Source organism: Ahaetulla prasina, chromosome 2, assembly GCF_028640845.1.
Source record: "Ahaetulla prasina isolate Xishuangbanna chromosome 2, ASM2864084v1, whole genome shotgun sequence".
Lineage (NCBI taxonomy): Eukaryota > Metazoa > Chordata > Lepidosauria > Squamata > Colubridae > Ahaetulla > Ahaetulla prasina.
Window position 1 is genome coordinate 29752908 of NC_080540.1, and position 27994 is coordinate 29780901.

At 44.9% G+C, this 27994-nt stretch overlaps 1 protein-coding gene across 3 annotated transcripts; it reads right to left on the reverse strand.

The window, feature by feature from the left end:
• Positions 1 to 347: 347 nt before the first annotated feature.
• On the reverse strand, positions 348 to 27957 carry LOC131189858 (class I histocompatibility antigen, F10 alpha chain-like). 3 transcript variants are annotated; one of them, XM_058166406.1, is made up of 8 exons: positions 27732 to 27957; positions 19697 to 19972; positions 15943 to 16218; positions 13199 to 13480; positions 9678 to 9767; positions 8086 to 8127; positions 5528 to 5570; positions 348 to 4298 (listed from the first exon to the last, which is right to left on the reverse strand). In XM_058166406.1, the coding sequence occupies exons 1-7, from the start codon at positions 27799 to 27801 to the stop codon at positions 5542 to 5544; spliced, it is 1065 nt and encodes a 354-aa protein (XP_058022389.1). In that variant the 5' UTR covers positions 27802 to 27957; the 3' UTR covers positions 348 to 4298; positions 5528 to 5541. The 3 variants fall into 3 exon arrangements, with proteins under 3 accessions (XP_058022389.1, XP_058022390.1, XP_058022391.1); XM_058166407.1 differs by having other exon boundaries at positions 5507 to 5570; XM_058166408.1 differs by lacking the exon at positions 5528 to 5570.
• Between the last annotated feature and the right edge of the window lie 37 nt (positions 27958 to 27994).

Below are 27994 nucleotides of genomic sequence, written 5' to 3' on the forward strand. Positions count from 1 at the left end.
GCATGTACAGGGAAACCTTTACCTCTATTCTATTCTATTCTATTCTATTCTATTCTATTCTATTCTATTCTATTCTATTCTATTCTATTCTATTCTATTCTATTCTATTCTACCATCAATGGCTCACAAAGCAGCAGCCCCAGGGAGCTATGAGAAATCACACATGACAGTGATGAGGCTTGGGAGGGAGCCAAGTTTGGGTGTGTGGGGCCTTTTTCTTCAACGCACAAATTTCCCTTCATTTTATTTCCCAACCACCCTGTTGGGCAGGAGGTTTCTTAATCGGGGAACACATTACAAAAGGGGGCAGCTCCGAGTTAAGCATCCACATGACACTAATATACCGGAGTAGGTTGGCAGTGTGCACTTTTTATTTTCATAAAATAAACAACAAAACAAAAAAAAACCAATAGCAACAGTGGCGCATACATTGTTGAACAGAAGGAAAACATGTAAATAAAGAAAGCTAGAACAAAAAAATAAAATATGTCACATGTTACAATTCTACATATACTTGCAAAGGGAAAATGTATGTAATTTCGTAATGACATTCTATAGTGCAAAATTATTCAAGACAAATATATCTCTGACACTTTTATAGATATTTTTTAAACCTACGGCATTCTGTATAAGTGAGTCCCATATTTTCACTGCACTTATTCACACAAACTATAGACTGCCTATAGTTTGGGCAGTTTGGGCAGTATAGGCAGTCGGCTCATAGGTAGCAAGACAGATTTTTCTTCCACTGAAAAGGGCCATAAATTTATTTTTTCAATATTGTTTAATACTGAGACAGCCCTGAGGTAATCAGTCTTCGGGGCTCTAAAATACAGGTAGTCCTCTACTTACAATCATTTGTTTAGTGACCATTCCAAGTTATAACAGCTCTGAAAAAAGGAACTTACAACCGTTTTTCAGAGTTATGATCATTGCAGCATCCCCTTGGTCACGTGATAAAAAAAAAAAATTTAATTATTTTTTTAGACATACCAGAACATAAAAAACATCTTTTCTGAACAAAATATCTGCCAGGTACATGTTCATATCCAATTTGTTATTTTCCAACCCTCCTTCCATGCTTTCATCAATATATTTTCTCTCATTTTTCTTTCCTTATTCACAATCCTCTTAAAAGTCTAATCTTACCTTTCACCCCCATCTTTAATCTTTTATCTAGTTATACTTCTTTCCCCCCCTTTTTTCTATTCCCATTTATATCAAACCCGTTTATTCCCCCTTAATATATATTCTGTTATATCTTCTACTTAACATCATCATCAATCATATCTTTATATTTCAATATCAGTTTGTAAATTGTTTTGCATCATCCAGAGGAAAGAAAAGAGAACAAGCAAAAACTCAATTTAAAAAAAAATTACATAATAATTTTTACAATATCATTAAAACTAAAAATCTTTCATAGCCTTCAGTCAACTTTTCTCATATTAAAATCCACTCTCATTACTTAAGTGTTTTCTTTTTTTTCTCCTTCTCCTCTTTTTCTCCTTCTTCCTCTTAAAATTCTTTACTCTCTTTGTTTGTCCTGTACTTCCATCCACTCTCTTTTTCTTCCCTTCCCCCAATTTTATCTTTTCTCCACTGATCCCTAAGACGATCACGTGATCAAAATTGGGATGCTTGGCAACTGGCTCATATTTATGACGGTTGCAGGGTCCACTTTTGTGGCTTTCTGACCAGTAAAGTCAACGTGGAAAACAGATTCATTTAACAATCAGGTTACTAACTTAACTGCAGTGATTCACTTAATGATTGTGGCAAGAAAGATTGTTAAAATAAGGCAACGTTCACTGAACTGTCTCATTTAGCAATGGAAATTTTGGGCTCAATTGTGGTCATAAGTCGAGGAGTACCTGTACTAGCGTAGCTTGGCGTTATTCACATTTAATAACTAATAATCCAAAGAGGGTTGGAGAGCGGCAGGGAGGATGTGGGGCTGGGCCAACGGGATGGGGTGGGAGAGAATGAAGAAGCAGTCAATAATAGTTTGGTATTTGGTGAGGTGAGGATGATCTAGAAGGTGAATTTAAAGAGAAAAGACCGGAAATAATCCAGTGTATTGCTAGGGTGCAGTGCAAGAGAGATCACATTTCTATAAACACATATTAAGATTCTTAGGAATCTCATCAGTGCTTTATCTTTGAAAGGAGTGTGTCTAAATTTTGGGGACTGTGCCCGTAACATTTCCCCAATATTTCAGAGGTGCCCCTCTTGCCTCCACACAATCAGAATCGACAGTGGAGAGGCGGCAAGAATGAAGCTTCAGAGGCACTTGTGGTTTTACCCTGAAGTCAATGGCCAATATGGCCCCCTTCGTCCTTTAAAACAAGGGTGGGCAACCATGGCCCCTTTATGACTGGTGGACTTCAACTCCCAGAATTCCTGAGCCAGCCAGGAAGTCATCTTGGCATAAACATGAGCGTGATAGAACCAGACTGTTTTGTTAGCCTTGTTAGGTTTACCACACTGTGTTGAACTCGGCCTAAATTTTGCTACTTGCTAAATATCCAAGCAGTTAAAAAAGCTTACAATCATCCAAATAACATTTGCAAACATTTCATCAATTCAATTGCAGTCTGAATAGATCAGGCAGAGCCAGGAAGTCATTAATCTTGACATGAACTGTGACCGACCAGATGGGATATTTCCACATTGTATAATGCAGTCATGTGGCTGCAGGACGCTGCAAGCAGCCAAAAATAGCATGGGGAGGTGAGGGAGGTAGCCAGCCGTCAGGATTTTTTGGAAGCAGGTTGTACATACTCTGGGGAGGTGCATGCCGATTCAGGAATTCTGGGAGTTGAAGTCCACAAGTCATAAAGGGGCCATAGTCTCCCACCCCTGCTCCAGGGGTGAAATCCAGCAGGTTCTGACAGATTCTAGAGAACTGGTAGCAGAAATTTTGAGCAGTTCGGTGAACTGGCAAATATCACCTCTGGCTGGCCCCAGGATTGGGGAGGGAATGGGGATTTTGCAGTATCCTTCCCCTGGAGTGGGGTGGGAATGGAGATTCTGCAGCATCCTTCCCTCAGGAGTGGGGTGGGAATGGAGATTTTGCAGGAGTGGGGAGAGAATGGGGATTTTGCAGTATCCTTCCCCTGGAGTGGGGAGAGAATGGAGATTTTATAGTATCCTTCCCTCAGGAGTGGGGTGGGAATGGGGATTTTGCAGTATCCTTCCCCCAGGAGTGGGGAGAGAATGGGGATTTTGCAGTATCCTTCCCTCAGGAGTGGGGAGAGAATGGAGATTTTGTAGTATCCTTCCCTCAGGAGTGGGGTGGGAATGGGGATTCTGCAGTATCCTTCCCTCAGGAGTGGGGTGGGAATGGAGATTTTGCAGGAGTGGGGAGAGAATGGGGATTTTGCAGTATCCTTCCCTCAGGAGTGGGGAGAGAATGGAGATTTTGTAGTATCCTTCCCTCAGGAGTGGGGTGGGAATGGGGATTTTGCAGTATCCTTCCCCTGGAGTGGGGTGGGAATGGAGATTTTGCAGGAGTGGGGAGAGAATGGGGATTTTGTAGTATCCTTCCCTCAGGAGTGGGGTGGGAATGGGGATTTTGCAGTATCCTTCCCCCAGGAGTGGGGAGAGAAAGGGGATTTTGCAGTATCCTTCCCCTGCCATGCCCACCAAGCCAGGCCCACAGAACCAGTAGTAAAAAAAAATATGGATTTCACCACTGTCCTGCTCTAAAGCATCATTTTTTTTTAACCTGGGCAAAACTCTGGCCTGGGGGATTCTGGGAGATGAAGTCCACACATGTTAAAAATTCCAAGACTGAAAAAAACTATTCTAAATGCAAGACTTGGAGGCAACCAGACTGGATTCATATCCCAGCCCAGACGCTTCTCCTAACTTTGTCACCTCTTTGTCTTGTCTCAAACCTTAAGACTCACTTCACAGAGTTTGCTAAGTTAAGCTTAAATTGTATTGGCCAAGTGCATTAACCAACTCGGCTGTTCATCTTAGCTTGCTGTATCAAGCAGGCCTTCATCTTAAACTATATATTTATTTCTTCTGACGCAGCAGCTATGTGAACACAGCCACCTTGATTTCTAAGCCTTGTTTGCCACACTGTGTTGAACTCGGCCTAACTTTTGCTACTTGCTAAATATCCCAGCAGTTAAAAAGCTTAGAAACATCTGAATATATTTGCAAACATTTCATCAATTCAATTGGGACTCCGAATAGCTCCTCCATAGCCAGGAAGTCATCATCTTGACACGAACAAAGAGCCATGTGGGAAAGTTTCCTGTGCTCCCATCTCATTTCACTTCAGACTGCGGAGAAAACACAGGACAAGCAAAGGTCAATTCAACACTGCAGAAGGCCCAAGCAAAGCATATCAAAACGACAGAGCCGCAATGACAAAAACCATCTACCGTGGTTTTGTTCCTGGATGTGGACTACTCAGGAGGCCGAGGTCCATCTTGGTCAGTCAAAGTCGCACCACTGTGATTTCAAGCTGGAGTGTGACTCGGACTAACTAGGATGGACCTTGGCTTCCTTCTCGGGATCAGTTGTCTCCCAGATCAAAACTTATATGGGTTTTGTTTAAGTGGTAGAATAAAATAAAATGTACCAATAGAGGAGAATATTTGCAGCTCAGGGTTGGACTATAAGGGATCCCTGGTGCTCTCTGAGCTTGCTTGTTTTCTTGCAGATGTTTCATTATTTTTTATTTTTTATTTTGTTTACATTTATATCCCGCCCTTCTCCGAAGACTCAGGGCGGCTTACAGTGTATAAGGCAGTAGTCTCATTCTATTTGTATATTTTTACAAAGTCAACTTATTGCCCCCCCAACAATCTGGGTCCTCATTTTACCTACCTTATAAAGGATGGAAGGCTGAGTCAACCTTGGGCCGGGCTTGAACCTGCAGTAATTGCAGGCTGCTGTGTTCTAATAACAGGCTTCTTACAGCCTGAGCTATCACGGCCCTTTACCTGACTAGATAACATCATCAGTGCCAGTAAGGAGTGCAGTGTGCTGACAGGAAGCTCAGATAGCACCGAGAACCCCTCAGATAACAGTAACAGAATTAGAAGGGACCTTGGAAGTCATCTAGTCCAACCCCCTGCTCAAGCAGGAGACCTATACTAGGGACTGCCTCCCTTTTTGGATCGACAAGCTCAGTGTCTTAGCCACTGAGCCGCCTAGCCAGGCACAAAATAAAATGCTTTGGCCTGACAAGGGGGAGGGAGGTAGAGGGAGCTTTCAACTTGGGACCATAATTGAGACTGAGCATTTGTCACAATGATGGTAAAAACAGACCGACCCCGTTTTACAACTTTTTTGGGGGCAGTCAAACTGTTCACTATGGGCTGGTTTTGCTGAAAACTGCAACTAAATGCTGGTTTTCGACAAAAAGATCATAAAAATGCAGCCCTGGGACTGCAGGAAGCTGCAAACAGCCATAAATGCTACGGAGAGGTGAGGGGGGGATGTGGGCAGCCCTCCGCATTTTGGAAGCAGGTTGTAAAAGTACCCCTGAGGAGGTCCATGGTACCTTCAAACGGTTGCTCAGCAACTGGTCATAGGTGAACGTTCACCTATAGAGAAAAAAAAAAAAAGATAACATACATAACGTAACATAACATCAGAGTTGGAAGGGACCTTGGAGGCCTTCTAGTCCAACCCCCTGCCCAGGCAGTAAAAAACCCTACACCATCTCAGTCAGATGGTTATCCAACATTTTCTTAAAAATTTCCAGTGTTGGAGCATTCACAACTTCTGCAGGCAAGTCGTTCCACTTATTAATTGTTCTAACTGTCAGGAAATTTCTCCTTAGTTCTAAGTTGCTTCTTTCTTTGATCAGTTTCCACCCATTGCTTCTTGTTCTACCCTCAGGTGCTTTGGAGAACAGCCCGACTCACTCTTCTTTGTGGCAACCCCTGAGATATTGGAACACAGCTATCATGTCTCCCCTAGTCCTTCTTTTTGTTAAACTAGACATATCTTTTTGTTAAACTAGACAGATGAGAAGGCAGAGATGACTGAAATCTTCTTGGACAGCTTCAACTAAAACTGAGGAGATCGAGGAGCCTTCTTTGACTCTACGGTCAACTGGAACCAAACTTGATTCATATATCTATATCTATATCTATATCTACATCTGAATCAAGTTTGGTTCCTGGTGACCGCAGAGATATATATAATGTCTGAAAATGTATTTAATTCATGTATTCAGAGCTGTCAGACGTTCTCTCCCTTGCGGAGAACCCTTTTGCAAAAGCTTTTTGATATGTATCTTTTGGGAATAAATCTGCTTTATACTTGTTCATGGTTTCCGTTCTCATTTTATATATATCTGTTTACATTTACAGCCATCTTTGTCATCATCCAGAAAGAAATAAAAAAACACAAGATAGTCAGGATCAAAGGAACATCATGAGGTAAATTAATCAGTATACACACAGAAGAAAAAGGCGGGAAAAAAGGGAAACGCCCCCTTTATACTTACAGCAACCAATCAGAGTGTAGATTGCCTCAGGCATGAGTCAGCACTCTCTAACTAGTCAACTACAACTGTATGTTCTGGCCACTTGTACACTTTACTGTTCCGGCTACTACATTCAATATCCTAATATCTGGGGATAGCCTTCCCAATCCCTGAAAAGGTTACAGGAATCCCTGACTGTGAGAGAAACTCCCCTCTCTCTGCAGCACCAGCCTCCAAGGTGTTTTGCTACAAAAGGGAGAAAAATGGGGAAGTTCACATCCAGTTGTACAACGGGAGGCCTTCTGCTCCCTTTTGATGGGCCACCTCCCTGAGGAGATGAATTAACAAATTACCAGAGTTGGAAGGAACCTTGTAGGTCATCTAGTCCAACCCCCCACCCCCCGCCCAAGCAGGAGCCCCTACACCAGTGATGGCTAACCTTTTTGCCACTGTGTGCCAAAAGTAGGGGACTGTGGAGGGATCGCACGTATGCGTGCCCACACCCATAATTCAATGTGCACCCCCCACCAAGCATGTGCACGCGATCCTCCCCCCGGCGCTCTCCCCGCTTTTGGCATATGATGGCATGGTGGGCCCAGTAGGCCCATTTTTTGTCCTCCCCAGACTCCAGACACTTTCTAGGAACCTGGGGAGGGTGAAAATGGCCTTCCTCACCCCCTCCAGAGGCCGGAAATAGCCCGTTTCCCGACTTCCGGTGGGGCCCGAAAATCAGCTGGCAAGCGCGCTGGCCGAGCTGAGCTAGGGCAACGCTCTAGTGTAGTGGAATTCCTAGATATGTTGTTCATCTCTCTTCTAGACTTCTCTTTTTATCTTCTCCTCCATCCCCAAGTATAGGGCCACCCGCAATTGAAGAATTATTCCTCCAGCCCAGCCATCTCCCACTTCTCCTTCCAGGTTTCCTTCTCCTCCACCCGGTCCTTCCTGAGAGAGATCCTCCATTTCTGGGGCCAGAACTTCGCTCCTCGCTCCTTCCTTCATCTCTCCTATTTCAGTGCTGATGGTCTAAGATAGAGGAGGGAAGCAACGGCCCCTTTATGATTTGAGGATTTCAATTCTCAGAATTCCTGAACCAGCGTGGGAATTCTGGGAGCTGAAGTCCATAAATCAGAAAGAGGCCATAGTTCCCCATCCCTAGTCCAAAATGACAGAACTGGAGCCAAATAGTCACCGCAGAGCAGCTGATTGGAGGGGCTCCAATCTATAGCCAGCTTGGTCTAGTAGTGAAGGCTGGAAACCAGGGGATGGTGAGTTCTAGTCCTGCCTTAGGCATGAAAGCTTGCTGGGGCCAGTCACTCTCTTTCATCCCAATCCACTTCACAGGGTAGTTGTTGTGGAGAAAAGAGGAGGAGGAAGGTTTGTTGGAGATGTTACTTATAAAGATGGGATAAAAATCTCATAAACGAACCAACTTACCTAAGGGGCTCCAAGCAACCCATAATACTTTTATGTCCCTCTGAGAAAATTTTGAATCTGGACTGACCCCCTACCCTACCTGCTCATCATTCTCACTGACATCTTTGCTAGTGTTTGCTCTCAAGTCACAGCCTGACTTGATTCTCAGATGCAAAACATAAAAATCAGACATTCGTAATAATTCTACTCACAAGGCGGCTCATTCCTTGGCTCATCATCTCCCTTCTTGAATCCTAGGTTGTATAAAGAGAGACAAGAAGAGGAACAAAAGCCTTGTTAGGAGAAAAACCACAGGAGAAGCCAATCAATGACAGGAAGGCATAAGCTTTAATGAGCTTACTTTGAACAGAATGGGACAACTAGCTACAGCCAACAACCCATGGCTCTCTTGCCACAGTCAATTTGCCACAGCCAAATCACCCGCGGCCAACTCGCTGTAGGATAACTCACCAACTCACTACAGGACAATTCAACAATCCAATTTAATTACCCGTATTTTTCAGACTATAAGACACACCTGACTATAAGACGCACCTAAATTTAGAAGAGGAAATTGACAAAAAAATGCCCCATTTTCAGGCCTTTTTTCAGCCCATTTTTGAGGATTTTTCAGGCCATGTTTTCCGGAAAAAATGGCGAACCCCCCCCTCAAAAACAGGCCAAGGAAAGCCTCCAAAACGGGCTGAAAAAAGCTTTACAAATGGGCCAAAAAAAGCCTCAAAAATGGGCTGAAAAAAGCCCTCAAAACGGGCTGAAAAAAAGCCTTACAAATGGGCCAAAAAAAGCCTCAAAATGGGCTGAAAAAAGCCCTCAAAAATGGACTGAAAAAAGCCTCAAAATGGGCTGAAAAAAGCCCTCAAAGTGGGCTGAAAAAAGCCTCAAAGGGCTGAGAAAGCCTCAAAAATGGGCTGAAAAAAGCCTCAAAATGGGCTGAAAAAAGCCTCAAAGGGCTGAGAAAAGCCTCAAAACTGGGCTGAAAAAAGCCTTACAAATGGGCTGAAAAAAGCCTTACAAATGGGCTGAAAAAAGCCTTACAAATGGGCCGAAAAAAGCCTTACAAATGGGCTGAAAAAAGCCTCAAAAATGGGCTGAAAAAAAGCCTCAAAATGGGCTGAAAAAAAGCCTCAAAATGGGCTGAAAAAAGCCTCAAAATGGGCTGAAAAAAGCCTCAAAAATGGGCTGAAAAAAGCATCAAAAATGGGCTGAAAAAAGCCTTACAAATGGGCTGAAAAAAGCCTTACAAATGGGCTGAAAAAAGCCTTACAAATGGGCCGAAAAAAGCCTTACAAATGGGCCGAAAAAAGCCTCAAAATGGGCTGAAAAAGCCCTCAAAATGGGCTGAAAAAGCCCTCAAAATGGGCTGAAAAAAGCCCTCAAAATGGGCTGAAAAAAGCATCAAAATGGGCTGAAAAAAGCATCAAAAATGGGCTGAAAAAAGCATCAAAATGCGCTGAAAAAAGCCTTACAAATGGGCTGAAAAAAGCCTTACAAATGGGCCGAAAAAAGCCCTCAAAAACGGTCCCAAAAAAGGCTTGAAAAAGGCCAAACAAGGGCCCGAAAATGGGGTGTTCAAAGGCAAAAAAAAAAGGCCAGTGGGTGGCAGGGCTTCAGCAATATTCGGTCTATAAGACGCACAGACATTATCACCCCCTTTTGGGAAATAAAAAAGTGCATCTTATAATCGAAAAGAACGGTACTTCAAATAATTGTCAAACAAGCTAGCTAGCTCTCCAAAGGAAGGAATCACCCACCTTCTCTCAATCACCCAGGAAAAGGTACTTACTGAGAAATATGAAGATCCCAGCAACTCCACACGCTACGATGCCACCCGCAACAACAACACCAATGATAAGCCACAGGTTGGAAGTGGATTCTGGAATTGGATTGGGAGAAACAGCAAATCACTCAATGGGAACCACAAAATATCTGCTTATTGGGCGAAAAGATCTCAAACAGTATGAAAAATAAGAGATCTGCCAAGTTAAGAAATATCAGATGTCTTTCGTTAGACTCAGGTTCTGGTTTTTTTAAGACTTGTGGACTTCAACTCCCAGAGTTCCTCAGCCAGCAAAGCTGAAGTCCACAAAGCTGGAGTTGAAGTCCACAAGTCTTAAAGGAGCCAAGTTTGCAGACCCCTGTCATAGGAGATAAAAATTTTATTCCACACATTCTACAGTCTATTCACTCTGAATGGTAACTTTCTAAAAGGGTAAAGTGTTGGAAAAAGGCTTTCTAGCTTTGGGAAGATCGTGTTTGCAGGAAAGCAAGCAGAATCTTTGTTTTTAATATATTTATTTTCATTTATTAACAAGAGTAAAATACAAAACAGAAAAACCAAGTTTTCTGAGTAGCGCATACAATATTTTCGGGGAAACATGGTAGTCTCTTAGAAAACTATCTAGTCCAGGGGTCACCAACCTTTTGGACCTCAGGGATCACCAATTCGTAATTTTAAATCCTGCAGACCACTAATTTAATCTGCTTAATGACTGGCTGGGTGGGCATGGCAAGGTGGTCATGTGACTGGGTGGGCGTGGCCAACTTGATGTCATTCATGTCAAGGGGCACCTCAGCAGCCTCTACTCGCCCCTCCCCTCCCAGCCATTCGTCGCCTCCCCACCCGGGCTCCTTAGGGCCCCAACAGGAAGCAGTTGTTGCAGCTAGTCCCATGATGGTGAACCTACGGCACATGGAGCCATATTGGTGGGTACGCAAGCTCAGCCCCGGCGCACATGCGCACGCCGACCAGCTGATTTTGGGGCCTGCTGGGGCCCACCGGAAGTAGGGAAACAGGCTGTTTCTGACCTCTGGAGGGCCTCCGGGGGAGGGAGGCCATTTTTGCCCTCCCCAGGCTCCTAGAAAGGCTCTGGAGCCTGAGGAAAGGAAAAGATGGGCCTACCAAGCCCACTGTGCCATAAGCGTGGGGGTGGGCGTCGCACGTGCATGCACGGAGGGCATAGAATTTTGGTTGTGGGCACTTGTGCGCACGACCCCCCTGCACTCACTCCGCTTTTGGCACGCAATGGCAAAAAGGTTAGCCATCACTGATCTAGTCCATTGCCTCTAATCTGCTTCTTCCTAGTGTATTCCCGCAGGTGCAGGATCTATTTTTCGGATCATTGATCGCCACTTTGCACCATCATCTACCTTGCAGGTCTGCGCCTTGCGTATCTTTGTTGATGGGTGCCTTGCCATCTCTAGTGCATTGCCTCTAATCAAGGCAGTTAATTCGGCCATCTCTGCTAATTCAGTCAATTTTAAAATCCGTCCTTCCACAGGCGGCCTCTCTTTCCCTTTCCAATGCTCAGCAAGTGCAGTCTATCTGAAGGACTGAAAGGTTTTCTCCAGCCAGCGTCTTCGAGAACCACATGGTTGCTTGGCAGACGGACTCCGTTCGATGCTAGGCAAAAAGCCATCTGAGAAGCAGCCTTCTAGCTCTCAAAGAGGCTGGATGAAAATGGGCCTATCCAAAATGGGTCCCGGCCAGTGGTGGGATTCAAATAATTTAACAACCGGTTTTCTGTCCTAATGACCAGCTGGATAGGGGTGGCTCGGTGATCATGTGACCGTGTGGGTATGGCCAATTAAACATCACTCACATCGATGGGTGCTTCACCTTAGCTGTTACAGGGGTTAACCAAAGAGGCAGTTCCTGTAAGCAGGGCAATTAAGATTAGGCTAGAAACACCACCAGAATGTTTCCTTCCTGCCTTCCTTACAGGATTAGCCCTGTAAAGTGGAAAAAAACAAAATAAGATTTCTTCCAACAACTGCTTAGAAAGTTAACAACCGGTTCTCCCGAATAGGTGCGAACTGGCTGAATCCCACCACTGGTCCTGGCAAACTTTTTCCAACCAGCTCCCAAGAACCTGAGGGAGTCCTACAGCGGCAGCTTATAAACTTTCCTGATGGAGACCTGCAGACTTTTTTTGTGATTGCATGATTGCAGAGGGTTTGTCAACCCAAGTGTGAACAGGTTCCCAAGAACCCCGATGTAATCATGTGACCGGGAAGTGCTGCAAGAGTCACAACTTCAAGTATCCCCCTGTAAATCAAGCACTTCCTATAACTCACATTTCCCATATGAACTGAACTTCGTTTCTCTTGGATAAGAAACGAAATGTTTTCAAGGAAAAATACCCATGAAAGTCTAGTTGCCTTTTGAAAAACACGTTGGGACAACCATGACCTGGATGATTGAGAATCTCCACAGACATTTTCCCATAGACAGGTAGTCCTCGACTTACAACAGTTCACTTAGTGACCGTTCAAAGTTACAACATCACTGGAAAAAAGTGACTTACGACCATTTTTCACAGTTGCAACCATTACAACATCCCCATGGTCGTGTGATCAAAGTTCAGGTGCTTTACAACTGACTCATACTTATGACCGTCGCTGTGTCCTGTGGTCATGTGATTACCTTTTGACGAGCAAGGTCAATGGGGAATCCAGAGTCACTTAACAACTGTATTAAAGGTAATTAACTTAAGTGTATTAAATTAACTGTATTAAATGTAAAGGTTCCCCTCGCACATACATGCCAGTTGTTCCTGACTCTAGGGGGCAGTGCTCATCTCCGTTTCAAAGCGGAAGAGCCAGCGCTGTCCGAAGACGTCTCCGTGGTCATGTGGCCGGCATGACTCAACGCCAAAGGTGCACGGAACACTGTTCCCTTCCCACCAAAGGTGGTCCTTATTTTTCTACTTGCATTTTTTACCTGCTTTTGAACTGCTAGGTTTGAAGAAGCTGGGACAAGTAACGGGAGCTCACCCCGTTACGCGGCACTAGGGATTCGAACTGCTGAACTGCCGACCTTTCGATTGACAAGCTCAACGTCTTACCCACTAAGCCACCGCGTTCCTTAACAACTTTATTACTAATTTAATAACTGCAGTGATTCACTGAACAAGTGCAGTAAGAGGTCATAAAATGGGGCAACACTCAAAGAAACGTCTCACTCAGCCAGGGGAATGTGGGGCTCAATTGCAGTCGTAAGTCAAGGACTACCTGTATCCTCGCAGATAAGCTCATCCAGGGAGAAGGTGAACCTCAAATTTTTAACCCAAATATCCTAATAAATTTGAGTCACATTATCTCACTCATGGAATGGTATGGTTAAATATTCAACGGCTGACTTATACATAGATAGGTTTATCTGAGCGGACACACAATAATTCCATGCAAATTGCATGGACTTTTCCATGAACATCCAGAAACCATAAAAAGGAAACAATGGTAAAATAAAGTAATATCTGGGCACAATTTCTCTCCCACAATCTTTCCCAGCCTGCAGCTTCTCACCCTTTAGGGCCAGTTCCAGAGGCTCCTGCAGGCTGTCGTGCTCCACGTAGCACCGATAGCGGCCCCTCTCTTTGGCATCGATCCGGATGCTGATCCAGTAGTAGTAGGTCCCATCTGAGTTGGGGGCCAGAAACCCACGGTAGGTTCCCACCTCCCAGACCTCCCCATCCCTCCTCCAGGAGGCATCGATCTCCTTGGGGTAGAAGCCACGGATTCGGCATATGTGCGTCTCCATCCCATCCTCCACCTCCGTCCTGCTGCTCATCGTCACCACTGGGGGCTCTGGAAAAAAAGGGGTTTAGGATCAAAACAGAGCTTCCCCAGAAATCATCATGACTTGTGCATCATGAGCACAGCGGTTAGAGTGCAGTAGTGCAAGCTACTTCTGCTGCCTGCCGGATGCCTGCAATCTGGCGGTTCAAATCTCACCAGACTCAAGGTTGACTCAGCCTTCCATCCTTCCGAGGTGGGTAAAATGAGGACCCAGACTGTCGGGGGCAAGAGGCTGACTCTGTAAACCGCTTAGAGAGGGCTGTTGTTGTGCCTCATCCTCTCCTCAGCCGGGCCCCTCCCGTCTCCTCCCGGGCCTGCTATCAGATTCGGAGTCTGATAATGAAGATGAACGGCCTGTCCTGCCTCCAGCCCCGGCCCTGGCCCCATGCCCGGACAGGATATCAGGAATGAACAGATAAGCCCAAGACAGCTTACTCATAGAGTGTGTGTTCCTTCGATGCAGCCGTCAGAGCAGGAAGTCAGCCAAGTGGTTCAATTACCCGGACCTGCTCCCTCTGACCCCTCCCTTTCTCACCATGCTGACAGTAGAGACAGCTGAAGGGAATTCAAAGTGGGAGGATCCTCGCTTCCGGAGATCTGAGAGGCAACGTCAGCAGAAGGGAGGGAGGGGCAGGCCTGGATAAATGCTGAGTCATGGAGCCACAGCCCACAGCCTATATAAAGGGCCTGCTTTTGGCATTCCTCGAGTCAAGCAAAGTCTCATCTAGTTTGCTGAAGTCACACCTTGGATTCCTGCCTGCCCTGAGAAATCTGAAAGGAATTTGGCAAAGCTGCAGAGGCTTCGTGGCCACGCTTGATACGGACTTCCTAGACCCGGTCGTCGGAGGGGGAGGGGGACACGACAGCTGTAAAGCACTGTAAAGCAGCATATAAATCTAAGTGCTATTGCTATCACACGTGCAACCAGAACTAGGAGTCACCAAATAGACCCTAGTTGCTTTGAACAGTTTCTTTCAGCCAGAAAAACAAACATAAAAGCGCTTTCTTAAATGCAGGTAGTCCTCGACTTACAACCGTTCATTTACTGACCGTTCAAAGTTACAACGGCACCGAACAAAGTAATTTATGAGCCTTTTTCACACTTATGACGGTTGCAGCATCCCCACCGTCACGTGATTGACATCTGGATGCTTGACAACGGATTCACATTTATGACGGTTGCAGTGGCCCAGAGTCCTTTGGCAACGTTCTGACGAGCAAAGCCAATCAGAATCAGAATTGAGCTGGAAGGGGTCTTGGAGGTCTTCTAGCCCAGCTGAAGCAGGAGATCCTATACCAGGGGCGTCAAATTCAATTTCATGGAGGGCCGCATCAGATTGTGCTTGACCTCGGGGTCCGGGGTAGGCATGGCCAGCTCGACATCACTCGTGTCGGGGACTCCGGTGGCATCCCGAATGCTCCGCCAGCAAAAATGGGCTCCCGAGCTGTTTTAGGCTGCGACAGCCTCCTGCAATCCTCTGCCAGCGAAAACAAAGCTCGGGAGTGCTGCATGCTGCCCTCCCGAGCTCCTTTTCACTGGCAGAGGCACCGCGGGCCGGTCCTTCGCTGTTTCCAGGGCAGCCCCGTGGGCCAGATCTAAGCATCCCATGGGCTGGATCTGAGTTTTGACACTACTGTCCCAGTGGTGAAATGCTCCCAGTTCGGACTGGATCGCCTGATCCGGTAGTGATGGCGGTGGGTGGTTCAGAGAACCAGTAGCAAAGGTCCCTGCCCCCACCCCCCACATGCCCAGCTGAGCTGCGCGATCATTTTGTTGTTTTTTGTTTTACTTTTAAAAGCATTTTTTCCTTCGGCTGAAAAAATGCTTTTAAAAGTTAAAAAAAAAAGGCTCTGATGATCGCGCAGCTCAGCTGGCATCATCAGAGCCTTTAAAAGGCATATTTCCTACAAGCTCTTTGGCCGAAGAGGTTGTAAAAAAAATGCTTTTAAAAGGCTCCTCTGGTGATCCCCGCTGAGTTTCCTGATCATCAGAGGCTTTTTTTTTCTTTTAAAGGCAAAAAAAAATGCTTTTAAAAGAAAAGAAAAGCCTCTGACGATCGGGCAACTCAGCTGGGATCGTCAGAGCCGTTTAAAAGCATTTTTTTACAACCTCTTCGGCCGAAGAGGTTGTAGAAAAAATGCTTTTAAAAGTAAAAAAAAAAAAAAGTTGGCCACACCCACCCAGTCACAATACCCCACCACCACTAACCCACGCCAACATAACCGGTAGTAACGAATTTTACATTTCACCACTGCCCTGTCCTATACCATTTCAAACCAGTGACTGTCCAGTCTCTTCTTAAAAACCTCCAGTGATTTTGCCACAACATCTGAAGGCAAGGCAAGCAAATTAAGAGGATAAATCCTTGCAAGGCCTGAAGCTACACAGGAAACCTTTGCCACACCGAAGCTATGTGCAAATTAGCAGATGCAGCTCCCCCACACTTTTCTCCCCGGCCATTTCTCCCTACCTTTCCTCAAGAATGACTTCGATCCGTAGCGGTTGTTCTTCTGCAGCCACTCCATGCAGGTGCTCTCCAGGTAGCCCGTGAAGCGCTGCTTGATGGCGGTTTCCTGCTCCCATTTCTCCTTGATTACCAGGGCTTCCTTGTCGGCTGTGAACCAGCTGGAGGTCTCCATGTCGTACTCGAGGAAATTCCGCCCGTCGTAGCCGTATTGCCAGTATCCGCTCCTTTTCCCGTCTTCCTCTACTTTACAGAAGATCATCATCTGGACGATGTGAAACCCTGAAAGAAGCAACTCAAGAGTTAAGGAGGAAAAGATCCCTTGGGAGATCAGGGAAAGCCGCTCCCTGCTGGGGCTCCAGATTCTGTGACTGCTGAGACAGGAAAGCAAGGAAGAACAGGGATTACAGGAAGAGATCTTGGAGACCAGCCAAGGTCAAGACAGAATGTGGGAGCTGTAAGAAAAGTTCTCAGCTTCACAATGAAGGAAATCACGATAAAACGAGGCTGGGAAATTCCTTTGCAGACTCCAAGATTCAAAACAAACCACTGCCCAAAATCTAAAACTCGAGCTACAAATATCTTCTATTATTTCAGAGTCCAAGATTCCTTAATTAAGACAGGATTACTTGGAGGCCCAAATCTCCTGGCACTGGAGAAAGGTTGCTGAGAGGGTTTCCAATGGATGCCCTAATTAAATCGTGAGCCTGGAGCCAAGCTTCAAAAGAAATCCAGTTATTTATTAGGAGCATCATGTTGGCACATTCCCAAGTGAAGCCAGCTCTGACCCTATGTAATTTACGCCCTAAATGGCAAAAGGTCAGAGACCAACTGCTGGAGAAATGGAGAGAATTCTGGAAAAGTTATCTAATATGGACAAGAAACTGGATGAAATAAGAGCAGAAATTGTGACTATCCAAAAGGATTTAAAGGATACTCAACAAGTCTCAGCAGAAAATAAGCAGAAAGTGGAAGGTCTGGAGGGTGAGATGCGGGCAGTGCAGAAAAGAGGGGAGACGACAAGCAATGCTGTGCTTGGACTACAGATGGATAAAATGTCTTATTTCCTTAGGTTTCAAAATTTGGAAGAAGTGGACCAAGAAGACTTGAGAGATGTTGTGACTAAACTGTTGGGAGAATTTCTTGGGAGAGGTGTTGATTTTATGAATTGGGATGTGGATCGAGTTTATAGAGTTAATTCACAATATGCACGCACGCATGCAGTTCCTAGAGAGGTTCATGTCAAATTTGTGAAAAGAGAGACGAGAGATGAAATTCTTAGAAAACATAGGAGTGGGGCACTGACTTATAGGGGCAGGGAGATAGCCATTCTGAGGCAGATTCCCAGACAGGTACGTGAAATGAGAAAGAAATATTACTTTTTATCAAGCAAATTGTACCAGAAGGGAGTGGGCTTCAGATGGCTGATGCCAGAGGGATTGATGATTTTCCGGGAGGGCATTACGAAAAAATTAGTACAATTATGGAGGCTGCGGCCTACGTGGAGGAACCCAAAGCCCCCCTGGATTTAGATGACCCAGGAATTGAAGAAGGGGAGGTTATAGACCATGGGGCGGAGGCGGCTGCCGCTGTTGCGGCCCTGGAATTGGGTCAGGCTGAGCCCAGAGTTCTGAGATCCAAAGCTAGGAAGTGACAAAGATATTTGGTATTGTGTTGGTTTTCCTTATTCTCTTTCGTATGATATTCTGATTATTCTTGACCCTTCCTTATTGTGTATGTAAGATTGAAACTTAGCTACTTCGTATCACCTGCTTGCCATATGGCTGTTGTATGTGTTTAAAATTTTGAGTAAAATTCTTATCATGTATAAGAAAAATGAAAATTTACCATACCTGATATGTATTTGCATAAATCTTTTTTGACCAGTAATTTACGCCCCAATTATGACATTGTCTCCCCTCCGGTTGATGTGTGTAACCCTGGGAGACAGCCTTGAGAGAGATAAGCAAGGAATGTGCATCTGTCCTTGGCTGCCATGCCACCGGTTTCCCATCCCGCCTGGCCTATGGCAACTTGAGAACAGGGATGCTTTGCGAGTTGACAGATGCCTTTCCTGAAATCACTTTCAAATAATTCACACACACAGCCATTTTTCTGCAATCTCTTACAGCAGGGGTCCTCAAACTTTTTAAGCAGGGGGCCAATTCACAGTCCCTGACATTGTTGGAGGGCCAGACTGGCTGGGTAGGTGCGGCTAGGTGGTCATGTGACCGGGTGGGTGTGGCTAGGTGGTTATGTGACTGGCCAGCTCTGTCCAATTTAGCAATCCATTTAGCATTCCAATCCAATTTAGCAGTCCATTAAACCAGGGATCCCCAACCTTTCAGACCTCAGGGACCACTGAATTCATAATTTTAAATCCCGTGGACCACTAATATGATCTGCCTAATGACTGATGTGATGGGCGTGGCAAGGTATTCATGTGACTGGGTGGCTGTGGCCAACTCAATGTCACTCAATTGAGGGGCGCCTTGCCAGCCTCTACTTGCTACTCCTCGCCTGCCCGCCCGGGCTCCTTAGGGCCCCAACAGGAAGCAGTTGTTGGAACTAAGCAGCCACCATGAGAAAGAGTTGGCAAAATAGCTCAGTTCAAATTGGATCTCTGCCTGCCCTTTTGGCCTCCCCCGCCCCACAGAAGCACTTTGCCGGCCCTCACAAACGTAGGGCCTGCACTTGGCCGAAGGGTGCGGGCCGGTGGGTGGGTGTGGCGATGTGGGCGGGGCAGCATCATGGTCCCGCGCAGGTCGGATTAATGGCTTTGGCAGACTGGATCTGTCCCACAGGCTGTAGTTTGAGGATGCTTTCCTTACAGCCACACAAGGCAGGTGAAAAGAGAATTATTTCTTATAATGCAATGGGGAGAGAGGGAGGCAAGGGGCAACAGGGAGGGAGGGAGGGCAGGCTTTGGCAACCAGCTTATTGTGGACCAATCAAGCCAATTCATGAGGAAGGCAGGAAGATCCGTAACAAAAATGGAGTTTTCCCCTCTATCGCCTTCCTTTTGCCGGATATCATCTAGGGGTGAAATAAAAAAAAATTCCCTAGTGGTTCTGTGGGCGTGGCTTAATTGGTGGGCATGGCTGGTGGTCAGGTGACTGAATGGGCATGGCCAATAATAAAAAAAATAAAATAGACAAAACCTGGGAGCGCACCAGTCTACCTTCTTTAAAAATAGAGGCACCGGTCTACTAATTGCCTTTTTTTGGGAGGCACTGCTCTACCTTCTTTAAAAAATAGAGGCACCGATCTACTAATTGCCTTTTTTTGGGAGGCACTGGTCTACCTTCTCTAAAAATAGAGGCACCGGTCTACTAATTGCCTTTTTTGGGGAGGCACTGCTCTACCTTCTTTAAAAAATAGAGGCACCGGTCTACTAATTGCCTTTTTTGGGGAGGCACTGGTCTACCTTCTTTAAAAATAGAGGCACCGGTCTACTAATTGCCTTTTTTTGGGAGGCACTGGTCTACCTTCTTTAAAAATAGAGGCATCGGTCTAGCCGCCTACAGCACTGATCAGCTGTAGTGTGGCCCTTTGAAGCGCCATGTGCAGCTGTATCACTACCGAGAGCTTCAGGGACAGAGCAGAGAAACAGCTGGGCGTGGGCGGGGGGAGGGCAGAGATTTTTGCTACTGGTTCTCCCAACTACCCGCCCCCATCGCTACCGGTTCACGCAATCCGGTCCGAACCGGGAGCATTTCACCCTTGATATCATCCACTTCCCCTCTCACTGCTCACTCACCTCCAGTTTGGTTATAGCGTTCCTGGAGCATCTTCACATTCTCCTGAAAGTCGTCCTGGTCTTTTTGCAAAATCCAGGTGTACCTGTGGTAGAATTTGGGATCTTCCTTCTCCAGCGTATTTATCCAGTCGACCCGAGGATGCAACTTTTGGGTGTGGCTTTCGTAGCGAGTGATGAGCTGATCGTCCACGTAACCCTCGGCGGAGAAACGTGGCAGTCTCGGACAATCCTCAGTTGCAGAAGAGTAGCCCACACGGATGATGCGGGGGGAGGAGCCTAGAGAGAAACGAGAGCCAGGTGGAGTTAAGGGGGGGTGGGTTGAAAATGGGTTGCAGACTGAGACTCCAGAGCAGGGGTGAAATCTAATTTTTTTTTGTGCTACCGGTTCTGTGGGCGTGGCTTGGGGGGGCATGTGATTTGGTGGGCGTGGCTATGTAACCATGTGACTGGGTGATCAAAAGACAGAAACTTACTAAACATATCCTGCTGGAGCAGGATTGGACTAGATGACCTCCAAGTCCCTTCCAGCCCTGGATTATCCTCTGAAGCTGTGTCTAGTGCCAGGTTTGCACTCCTTCCTTCCTCTCCTCCTTCCCTGCCTCCCTCCCTCCCTCCTTCCTTTCTTTCTCTTTCTTTCTTTCTTTCTCTCTCTCTCAAAAACGAACCTCACCACACCCCGTTGGGACCAGATTTTCTATTGTAAGTTGTTGCAGTCCAGCCCAATTTTATGAAAATTTTTGCAGTATCCATTAAGCAAATCACAAGGTTCTTAAGTGAATAACATGGTCATTAAACAAACTCAGCTTCCCCAATGGGCATCAGCAAAAAAAAGGTATGAAATCATGATCATAACGCAGGTTGCCAAATGCTCAAGGTGTAATCATCTGACTTCGGGAGTGGAGTAGCAGTCATACGTGTGAGTAAAGATCTTAAGTCACTTTTTCCTAGATCAGGGGTCTGCAAACTTGGCTCTTTTAAGACTTGTGGACTTCAACTCCCAGAGTTCCTCAGCCAGCAAAGATGGCTGAGGAACTCTGGGAATTGAAGTCCACAAGTCTTAAAAAATCCAAGTTTGCAGATCCCTGCCCTAGATCATCATAACTTAAAATAATCGCTTTAATGCTAGTTTTTATGGTGGCTCTACATCAATGAGCAGTACGAGAGAATGTGCTGAACATTTAAATATAGAAAGCTGTACTATTAGATATGCTTATTAAATGGTATAGGCTGCAAAATGAATTGGAACTGTGAAAATATTGATAAATGGGCCAAACGAATTAATAGATGAAGACAGGGGTGAAATGCTCTCAGTTCGGACCAGATCTCCCGATCCGGTAGCGATGGTAGCAGGTGGTTCGGAGAACCGGTAGCAAAAATCTCTGGCCCCGCCCCCTGCCATCATCATCAGAGTTTTTTTTTTTTTTTACTTTTAAAAGCATTTTTTCTTTGGCTGAAAAAATGCTTTTTAAAAGTAAAAAAAAGCCTTTGATGATTGAGCGGATCAACTGGTTTAAAGGGTTAGAACCCTTTAAAAGCTTTTTTAAAACAACCTCTTCAGTTTGAAAAATGAAGTGAAGCATTTATTAACACAGATGGCTACAATTTACATCTACAATTCCATACAGAGAAATAGAGAAAAAGAAATGTGCATTAACTATTGTAACATCACAGCAGACAGCAAATTTTGGTGTTCTCTGAGCTTGGTCGTTTTCTTGCAGTTCATTACCCAAACTACGTAACATCATTAGAGATTATGGATTAACAGAGCTGGAAGGGAGCTTCTAGGTCATCTAGTCCAATCCCCCTGACCAAGCAGGAGACCCTACAACATTTCTGGCAAATGGCAGTCCAATCTCTTCTTGAAAGCCTCCAGTGATGAAGCTCCCACAACTTCTGAAGGCAACTTCTGTTCCATGGGTTGATTGTTCTCACTGTCAGAAAATTCCTCCTTATTTCCAGGTTGAATCTCTCCTTGATCAGTTTCCATCCATTATTCCTTGTCTGGTCTTCAGGTGCTTTGGAAAATAGCTTGACCCCTTCCTCTCTTGCTCGTCATCCGTGACTAGCAAGTACATGACTAAGAGGCGGGGGGAATTTCAGGTATGAATCAAGTCCCTTTGTTTAGCATTTCAAATGACTGCTGCATGAATGATTGGTATGCGAGAAAAAATTGTACTGTGAGAATAAAGGGCCTCTGGTGGTTCAACAGACTAATGCAGTCTGTTATTAACAGCAGCTGCTTGCAATTACTGCAGGTTCAAGTCCCACCAGGCTCAAGGTTGACTCAGCCTTCCATCCTTTATAAGGTAGGTAAAATGAGGACTCAGATTGTTGGGGGCAATAAAAGTTGACTTTGTATACAATATACAAATGGATGAAGACTATTGCTTGACATAGTGTAAGCCGCCCTGAGTCTTCGGAGAAGGGTGGGATATAAATGCAAATAAATTAAAAAAAAAGGAAAGCCCCAGTAAGAGGCTTAGGGCCGGGCTATTTACGGGACCGTCTGCTGCTACCGGATACCTCTCACCGACCCGTGCGCTCTCACAGAGGGACTCCTCAGGGTGCCGTCAGCTAGGCAGTGCCGTCTGGCGACACCCAGGGGAAGGGCCTTCTCTGTGGGGGCTCCCACCCTTTGGAACGAGCTTCCCCCAGGGCTTCGTCAACTTCCGGACCTCCGAACCTTTCGCCGCGAGCTTAAAACTCATCTATTCATCTGCGCAGGACTGGACTAGATTTTAGATTTTAAATTTAAATTGGTTTTAATGGGTTTTATTATGTATACTGTTATTTTTAATTATTCGGCTATTTGGAATAAGTTTTTTAATTGATGTTTTATTTTGTATTTATATGTATTTTTATCTGCCTGTAAACCGCCCTGAGTCCCTAGGGAGATAGGGCGGTATACAAATACGAAAAATAAATAAACAAATAAATAAATAAATAAATAAGATTCTAGTTCACCATTTAAAGCAAAAGAAAGAATAGGGCCATGATTTTTATTATTAAAGGTGATAGTTTAGGCTAAGTTAGGGGTCAGCAACCTGCAGCTCTGGAGCCGCATGTTGCTCTTTCATCCCTCTGCTGCAGCTCCCTGTTACTGGTCGGCTCCACAATTGATAGGGCTTTTGGTTAGGACAGGAAGAGGAAAAAGGATGCCATACTAGGAGGAGACTCTATAGTGGGGGAACCGAACATCCGGTCAGCAGAGGAAAAAGGATGCCGTGCTAGGAAGAGACAATAATGGGGGAACTGGACTTCCGGTTGGCTCCATAGTTGAATGGGGACTTCCGGTTAGGATCTTTGTGGCTCTTTGAGTGTTTAAGGTTGCCGACCCCTAGGCTAGGTGTTAAGGCACCAGGCTAGAAAGCAGGAGACTGTGAGTTCAAGTCCTACCTTAGCCATGAAAACCAGCTGGGTGGACTTTGGGCCCAGGCACTCTCTCTCTCTCAAGCCTAACCCACCTCACAGGGTTGTTGTTGTGAGGGGTGGGGGAGAAGCAAAACGGTGTGGTTGGCTATGTTTGCTGCCTTGAATTATTTGTAAAAACGATAAAAGTAGGATACAAATAAATAAATAATATAAATATGATTATGAAACAAAGGCTAATTTTTTCAGATCATAATGTTCTCTTGAACAACTTACTTCGCACTTAAGAGTTTGACAATTGGGACAACGTAAATCGATCCTTTGTGCCCTTACTTTGGCCAAAAGACAGATATTCTATATATATAGAATTATAACTGTTAATAGTCCTCAACTTACGACCACAATTGAGGCCAAAATTTGTTGCGAAGTGAGACATTTGTTAAATGAATTTTGCCTTATGTAATGACCATTTTTTGCCTCCAGTTGTTAAATGAACTGCTGCTGTTGTTCAGTTAGTAACACGGTTAAGTGAATCTGACTTCATCCATTGATTTTGTCTGTCAGAAGATCACGAACGTTAATCCCAAGATCCTGGGACACTGTAACCATCATAAATATAGGTCAATGGCCAAGCATCTGAATTTTGATCACGTGATTTTTTTAAAAATTTACATTTATATCCCGCCCTTCTCCGAAGACTCAGGGCGGCTTACAGTGTGTAAGGCAATATTTATTTATCTATCTATCTATCTATCTATCTATCTATCTATCTATCTATCTATCTATCTATCTATTTATTAATTATTTAGACTTTTATACCGTCCTTCTCCCGAAGGACTCAGGGCGGTGTACAGCCAAATTAAAAATATACAATATACAATATTAAAACAACAAATTAAAATAACATATTATATAATGGCCAAAAAATTTAAAAGTTTAAATGTAAAACCGTCAAATTGACCCCAATAAAACACAGTACCCCAATTTAAAATTATTAAAATTCAAATTTCAGAATTTAAAAATTAAAAGTTAAAAATTAAGCCAGTCCCGCTTGGATGAAGAAGTACGTTTTCAATTCACGGCGAAAGGTCCGAAGGTCAGGTAGTTGACGCAAACCAGGGGGAAGTTCGTTCCAGAGGGTAGGTGCTCCTACAGAGAAAGCCCTACCCCTGGGGGCCGTCAGCCGACATTGTTTGGCGGACGGCACCCTGAGAAGACCCTCTCTGTGTGAGCGTATGGGTCGGTGGGAGGCATAAGGTAACAGCAGGCGGTCCCATAAGTACCCGGGCCCTAAGCCATGGAGCGCTTTAAAGGTGGTAACCAAAACCTTGAAATGCACCCGAAAGACCACAGGTAGCCAGTGCAAACTGCGCAGGAGCGGTGTTACCCGGGAGCAGCGTGTGGCTCCCTCAATCACCCGCTCATAGTCTCATTCTATTTGTATATTTATATACAAAATCAACTTATTGCCCCCCAACAATCTGGGTCCTCATTTTACCTACCTTATAAAGGATGGAAGGCTGAGTCAACCTTGGGCCTGGTGGGACTCGAACCTGCAGTAATTGCAAGCAGCTGTGTTTAATAACAGGCTTCTTACAGCCTGAGCCACACTGCGGCCCTGATTACAACTGTCGTAAGTATGAAAAAAGGTCATGTCACTTTATTCAGTGCAGTTGTAACTGTGAACGGTCCCTAAACAAACAGCTGTAAGTCAAGGACTACCTTGTAATGATATACTACACATCTTTTCACTTTTTTTTTACACTTTCTTGTGTATGTTTCTTTTCCTTTGATCATGAATGGGTTTTTATTTGGGTTTTTTTTTTAAATCACAATTTTAAAAGCAATAAAAGCGTTTCACTTTAAAAAGTGAAACGAAAGTATTTGGTGGCCACAGCCTGCTTAGCTCTACTCCTTTATTTAGGAAAGGCTGCAAAAAGTCATTCCTCCCACCCACTAACAAACTTCCCATTTTATTTATTTATTTATTTATTTTATTCGATTTTTATACTGCCCTTCTCCCGAAGGACTCAGGGCGGTGTACAGCCAAATAAAAAATCAACAATATACACTTTAAAACAAAACTAAACCAAAACATATTACAAAATGGCCAGAGTTTAAAACAATTTAAAATACTAAAATATAAATAACCCCAGTTAAAATTAGTAAAACTTCTAACCCATAATAGCAGTCTCCCTTCTTGTCCACTCCTTTCTTTAAAAAAAAATATTTTAAAACATTTAAAGAATTAAATAAATGACTGCACAACAGTTAAAAATAAAAGACACTGTGATTTGAAAGTGAAACGCCAGAAAATCAAACAAGGCATTTTCAATCATCATAAATTACACAATTATTAAGTGGTCAGTGGTGTACTCTGAGTTGGCTTGTTTTATTGCAGACCGTTTTATTACCCAACTAGGTACCGTCATCAGTGCTGCTAAGGAGTGGGCTCTGGTCTCAGTTTATAATCGTATCATCCTGTAGCTCAGGGTTGACATAAGGGGTCCTTGGAGGTCTCTTGAGCTTTCTTGTTTTCTTGCAGGCATTTCATGCCTAGGCAACACCCTCAGTGCTAGGACTAGAATATCAGTGCTAGGACTAGCACTGATGTTGTTACCTAGTCTGGGTAAGGAATTGTCTGCAGGAAACCAAGCCAGCTCAGAGCGCACCAAGGACCTCTCGTTTCAGGCCTGAGCTACAAATATTCTCTTTTATTGGTACAATTAATTATTCCATGAATTCAGGGATCCCATCCAAGCAAACAGTGGGCACTTCATCACTGGAGTAAAACCTCCAGAAGAGACTGGACAGACACTTGCCTGAGATGGCATAGGCCAGGGTCTCCTGCCAGAGCAGGGGGATGGATTAGAAGACCTCCAAGGTCGGGTCCTCTCCTGTCCTGTCCTTTTCTACTCTACTCTATCCTACTCTAATCTACTCTATTCTTCTACTCTACTGTCTACTTTCCTACTCTCTACTCGCCTACTCTTCTCTCCTCTATTACTCCTCTCCTCTATTCTTCTCTCTTTACTTTCCTACTCTCTCTCTCTCTCTCTTTTTTTTTTTTTGCATTTATATCCCGCCCTTCTCCGAAGACTCAAGGCGGCTTACACTATGTCAAGCAAGTCTTCATCCATTTGTATATTATATTTATTTATTATTATTCGTACTTTTATACCGCCCTATCTCCTAGGGACTCAGGCCGGTTTACAGCCATATAAAAAACATAAATATATACAAGGTAAAACATTAATTTAAAAAACTTATTACACAGGCCGAATATTTAAAATAGAGATATAAATAATAAAACCCATTTAAAACCAAATTTAAACATTTAAACATTTAAAAATTTAAAATTCTAGTCCAGTCCTGCGCAGATAAATAGATGTGTCTTAAGCTCGCGGCGGAAGGCTCGAAGGTCAGGAAGTTGGCGAAGACCTGGGGGAAGCTCGTTCCAGAGAGTGGGGGCCCCCACAGAAAAGGCCCTTCCCCTGGGTGTCGCCAGTCGGCACTGCCTGGCCGACGGCACCCTGAGGAGTCCCTCTCTGTGAGAGCGCACGGGTCGGTGAGAGGCATTCGGTGGCAGCAGACGGTCCCGTAAGTAGCTCGGCCCTATGCCATGGAGCATATATTATATGCTTTATTATATATAAAGTCATATATTATATGACTTTATTATATATAAAGTCAACTTTATTGCCCCCAACAATCTGGGTCCTCATTTTACCTACCTTATAAAGGATGGAAGGCTGAGTCAACCTTGGGCCTGGTGGGACTTGAACTTGCAGTAATTGCAAGCAGGTTCTCTCCTCTCCCCTCTCCTCTATTACCCCTCTCCTACTCCTCTACTGTACACTCTACTTTTTTACTCTCTCCTCTCCTACTCCCCTCTCCTATACTACTCTTCTCCTCTATTCCTCTCCTACTTTTCTACTCTCTCCTCTCCTACTCTCTACTTTCTTACTCTCTCTTCTCCTATATTACTCCTCTCCTACTCCTCTCATCTATTCATTTCCTCTCCTCTCTACTTTCCTACTTTCTCCTCTCCTCTTCCTCTCCTCTCCTTTCACTTTCACCCTCAAAACGACTCTATAGAGCACTGCACACCAGAACAACTAGACACAAGAACAGTTTTTCCCCGAAGGCCATCACTCTGCTAAACAAATAAGTCCCTCAACACTGTCAGACTATTCACTGAATCTGCACTACTATTGATCTTCTCATCGTTCCCATCACCAATCTCTTTCCACTTATGACTGTATGACTGTAACTTTGTTGCTGGCAATCCTTATGATTTATATTGATATATTGACCATCAATTGTGTTGTAAATGTTGTACCTTGATGAAGGTATCTTTTCTTTTATGTACACTGAGAGCATATGCACCAAGACATTCCTTGTGTGTCCAATCACACTTGGCCAATAAAAATTCTATTCTATTCTATTCTATTCTATTCTATTCTACTTTCACTTTCACTTTCAGGGATTTCCTGAAAGGAAATGGAGTGGAGGGGGGGGGAAAGTCTAAGAACGGGGGTCCGATCGCAGGTAGTGTCCCCCCCCCCGCCATCCTGACGACCTTGTGACTCACCTACCCACCTTCTCCTGACCCAAGTTTCAGCTAGCTGCGCCCCCACCCCTCCAACTACGCCCTGGGACTTACCGCGGCTGCCCTCCAGAAGGCAGGAAGCGGCGGCCCCGAGAAGCCAGAGGAGCCCCCAACGCGGCCGCATAGCTCCGGAGATCCCGCTGCGCGACTGCTCCCAACGAAACGCTCCCGACTGCGCAGGCGCTCCCGGCTCCGAACCCGGGATTCCCCTGACGAGCTTGGAACGCGGGAAAATCCCTCTGAGTTAATGAGTCCGACGCTTGGAACGCTGAGTGCTCGTGTCGAGCGTGACGCAATAACGAGGGGGGCGTGTCTAG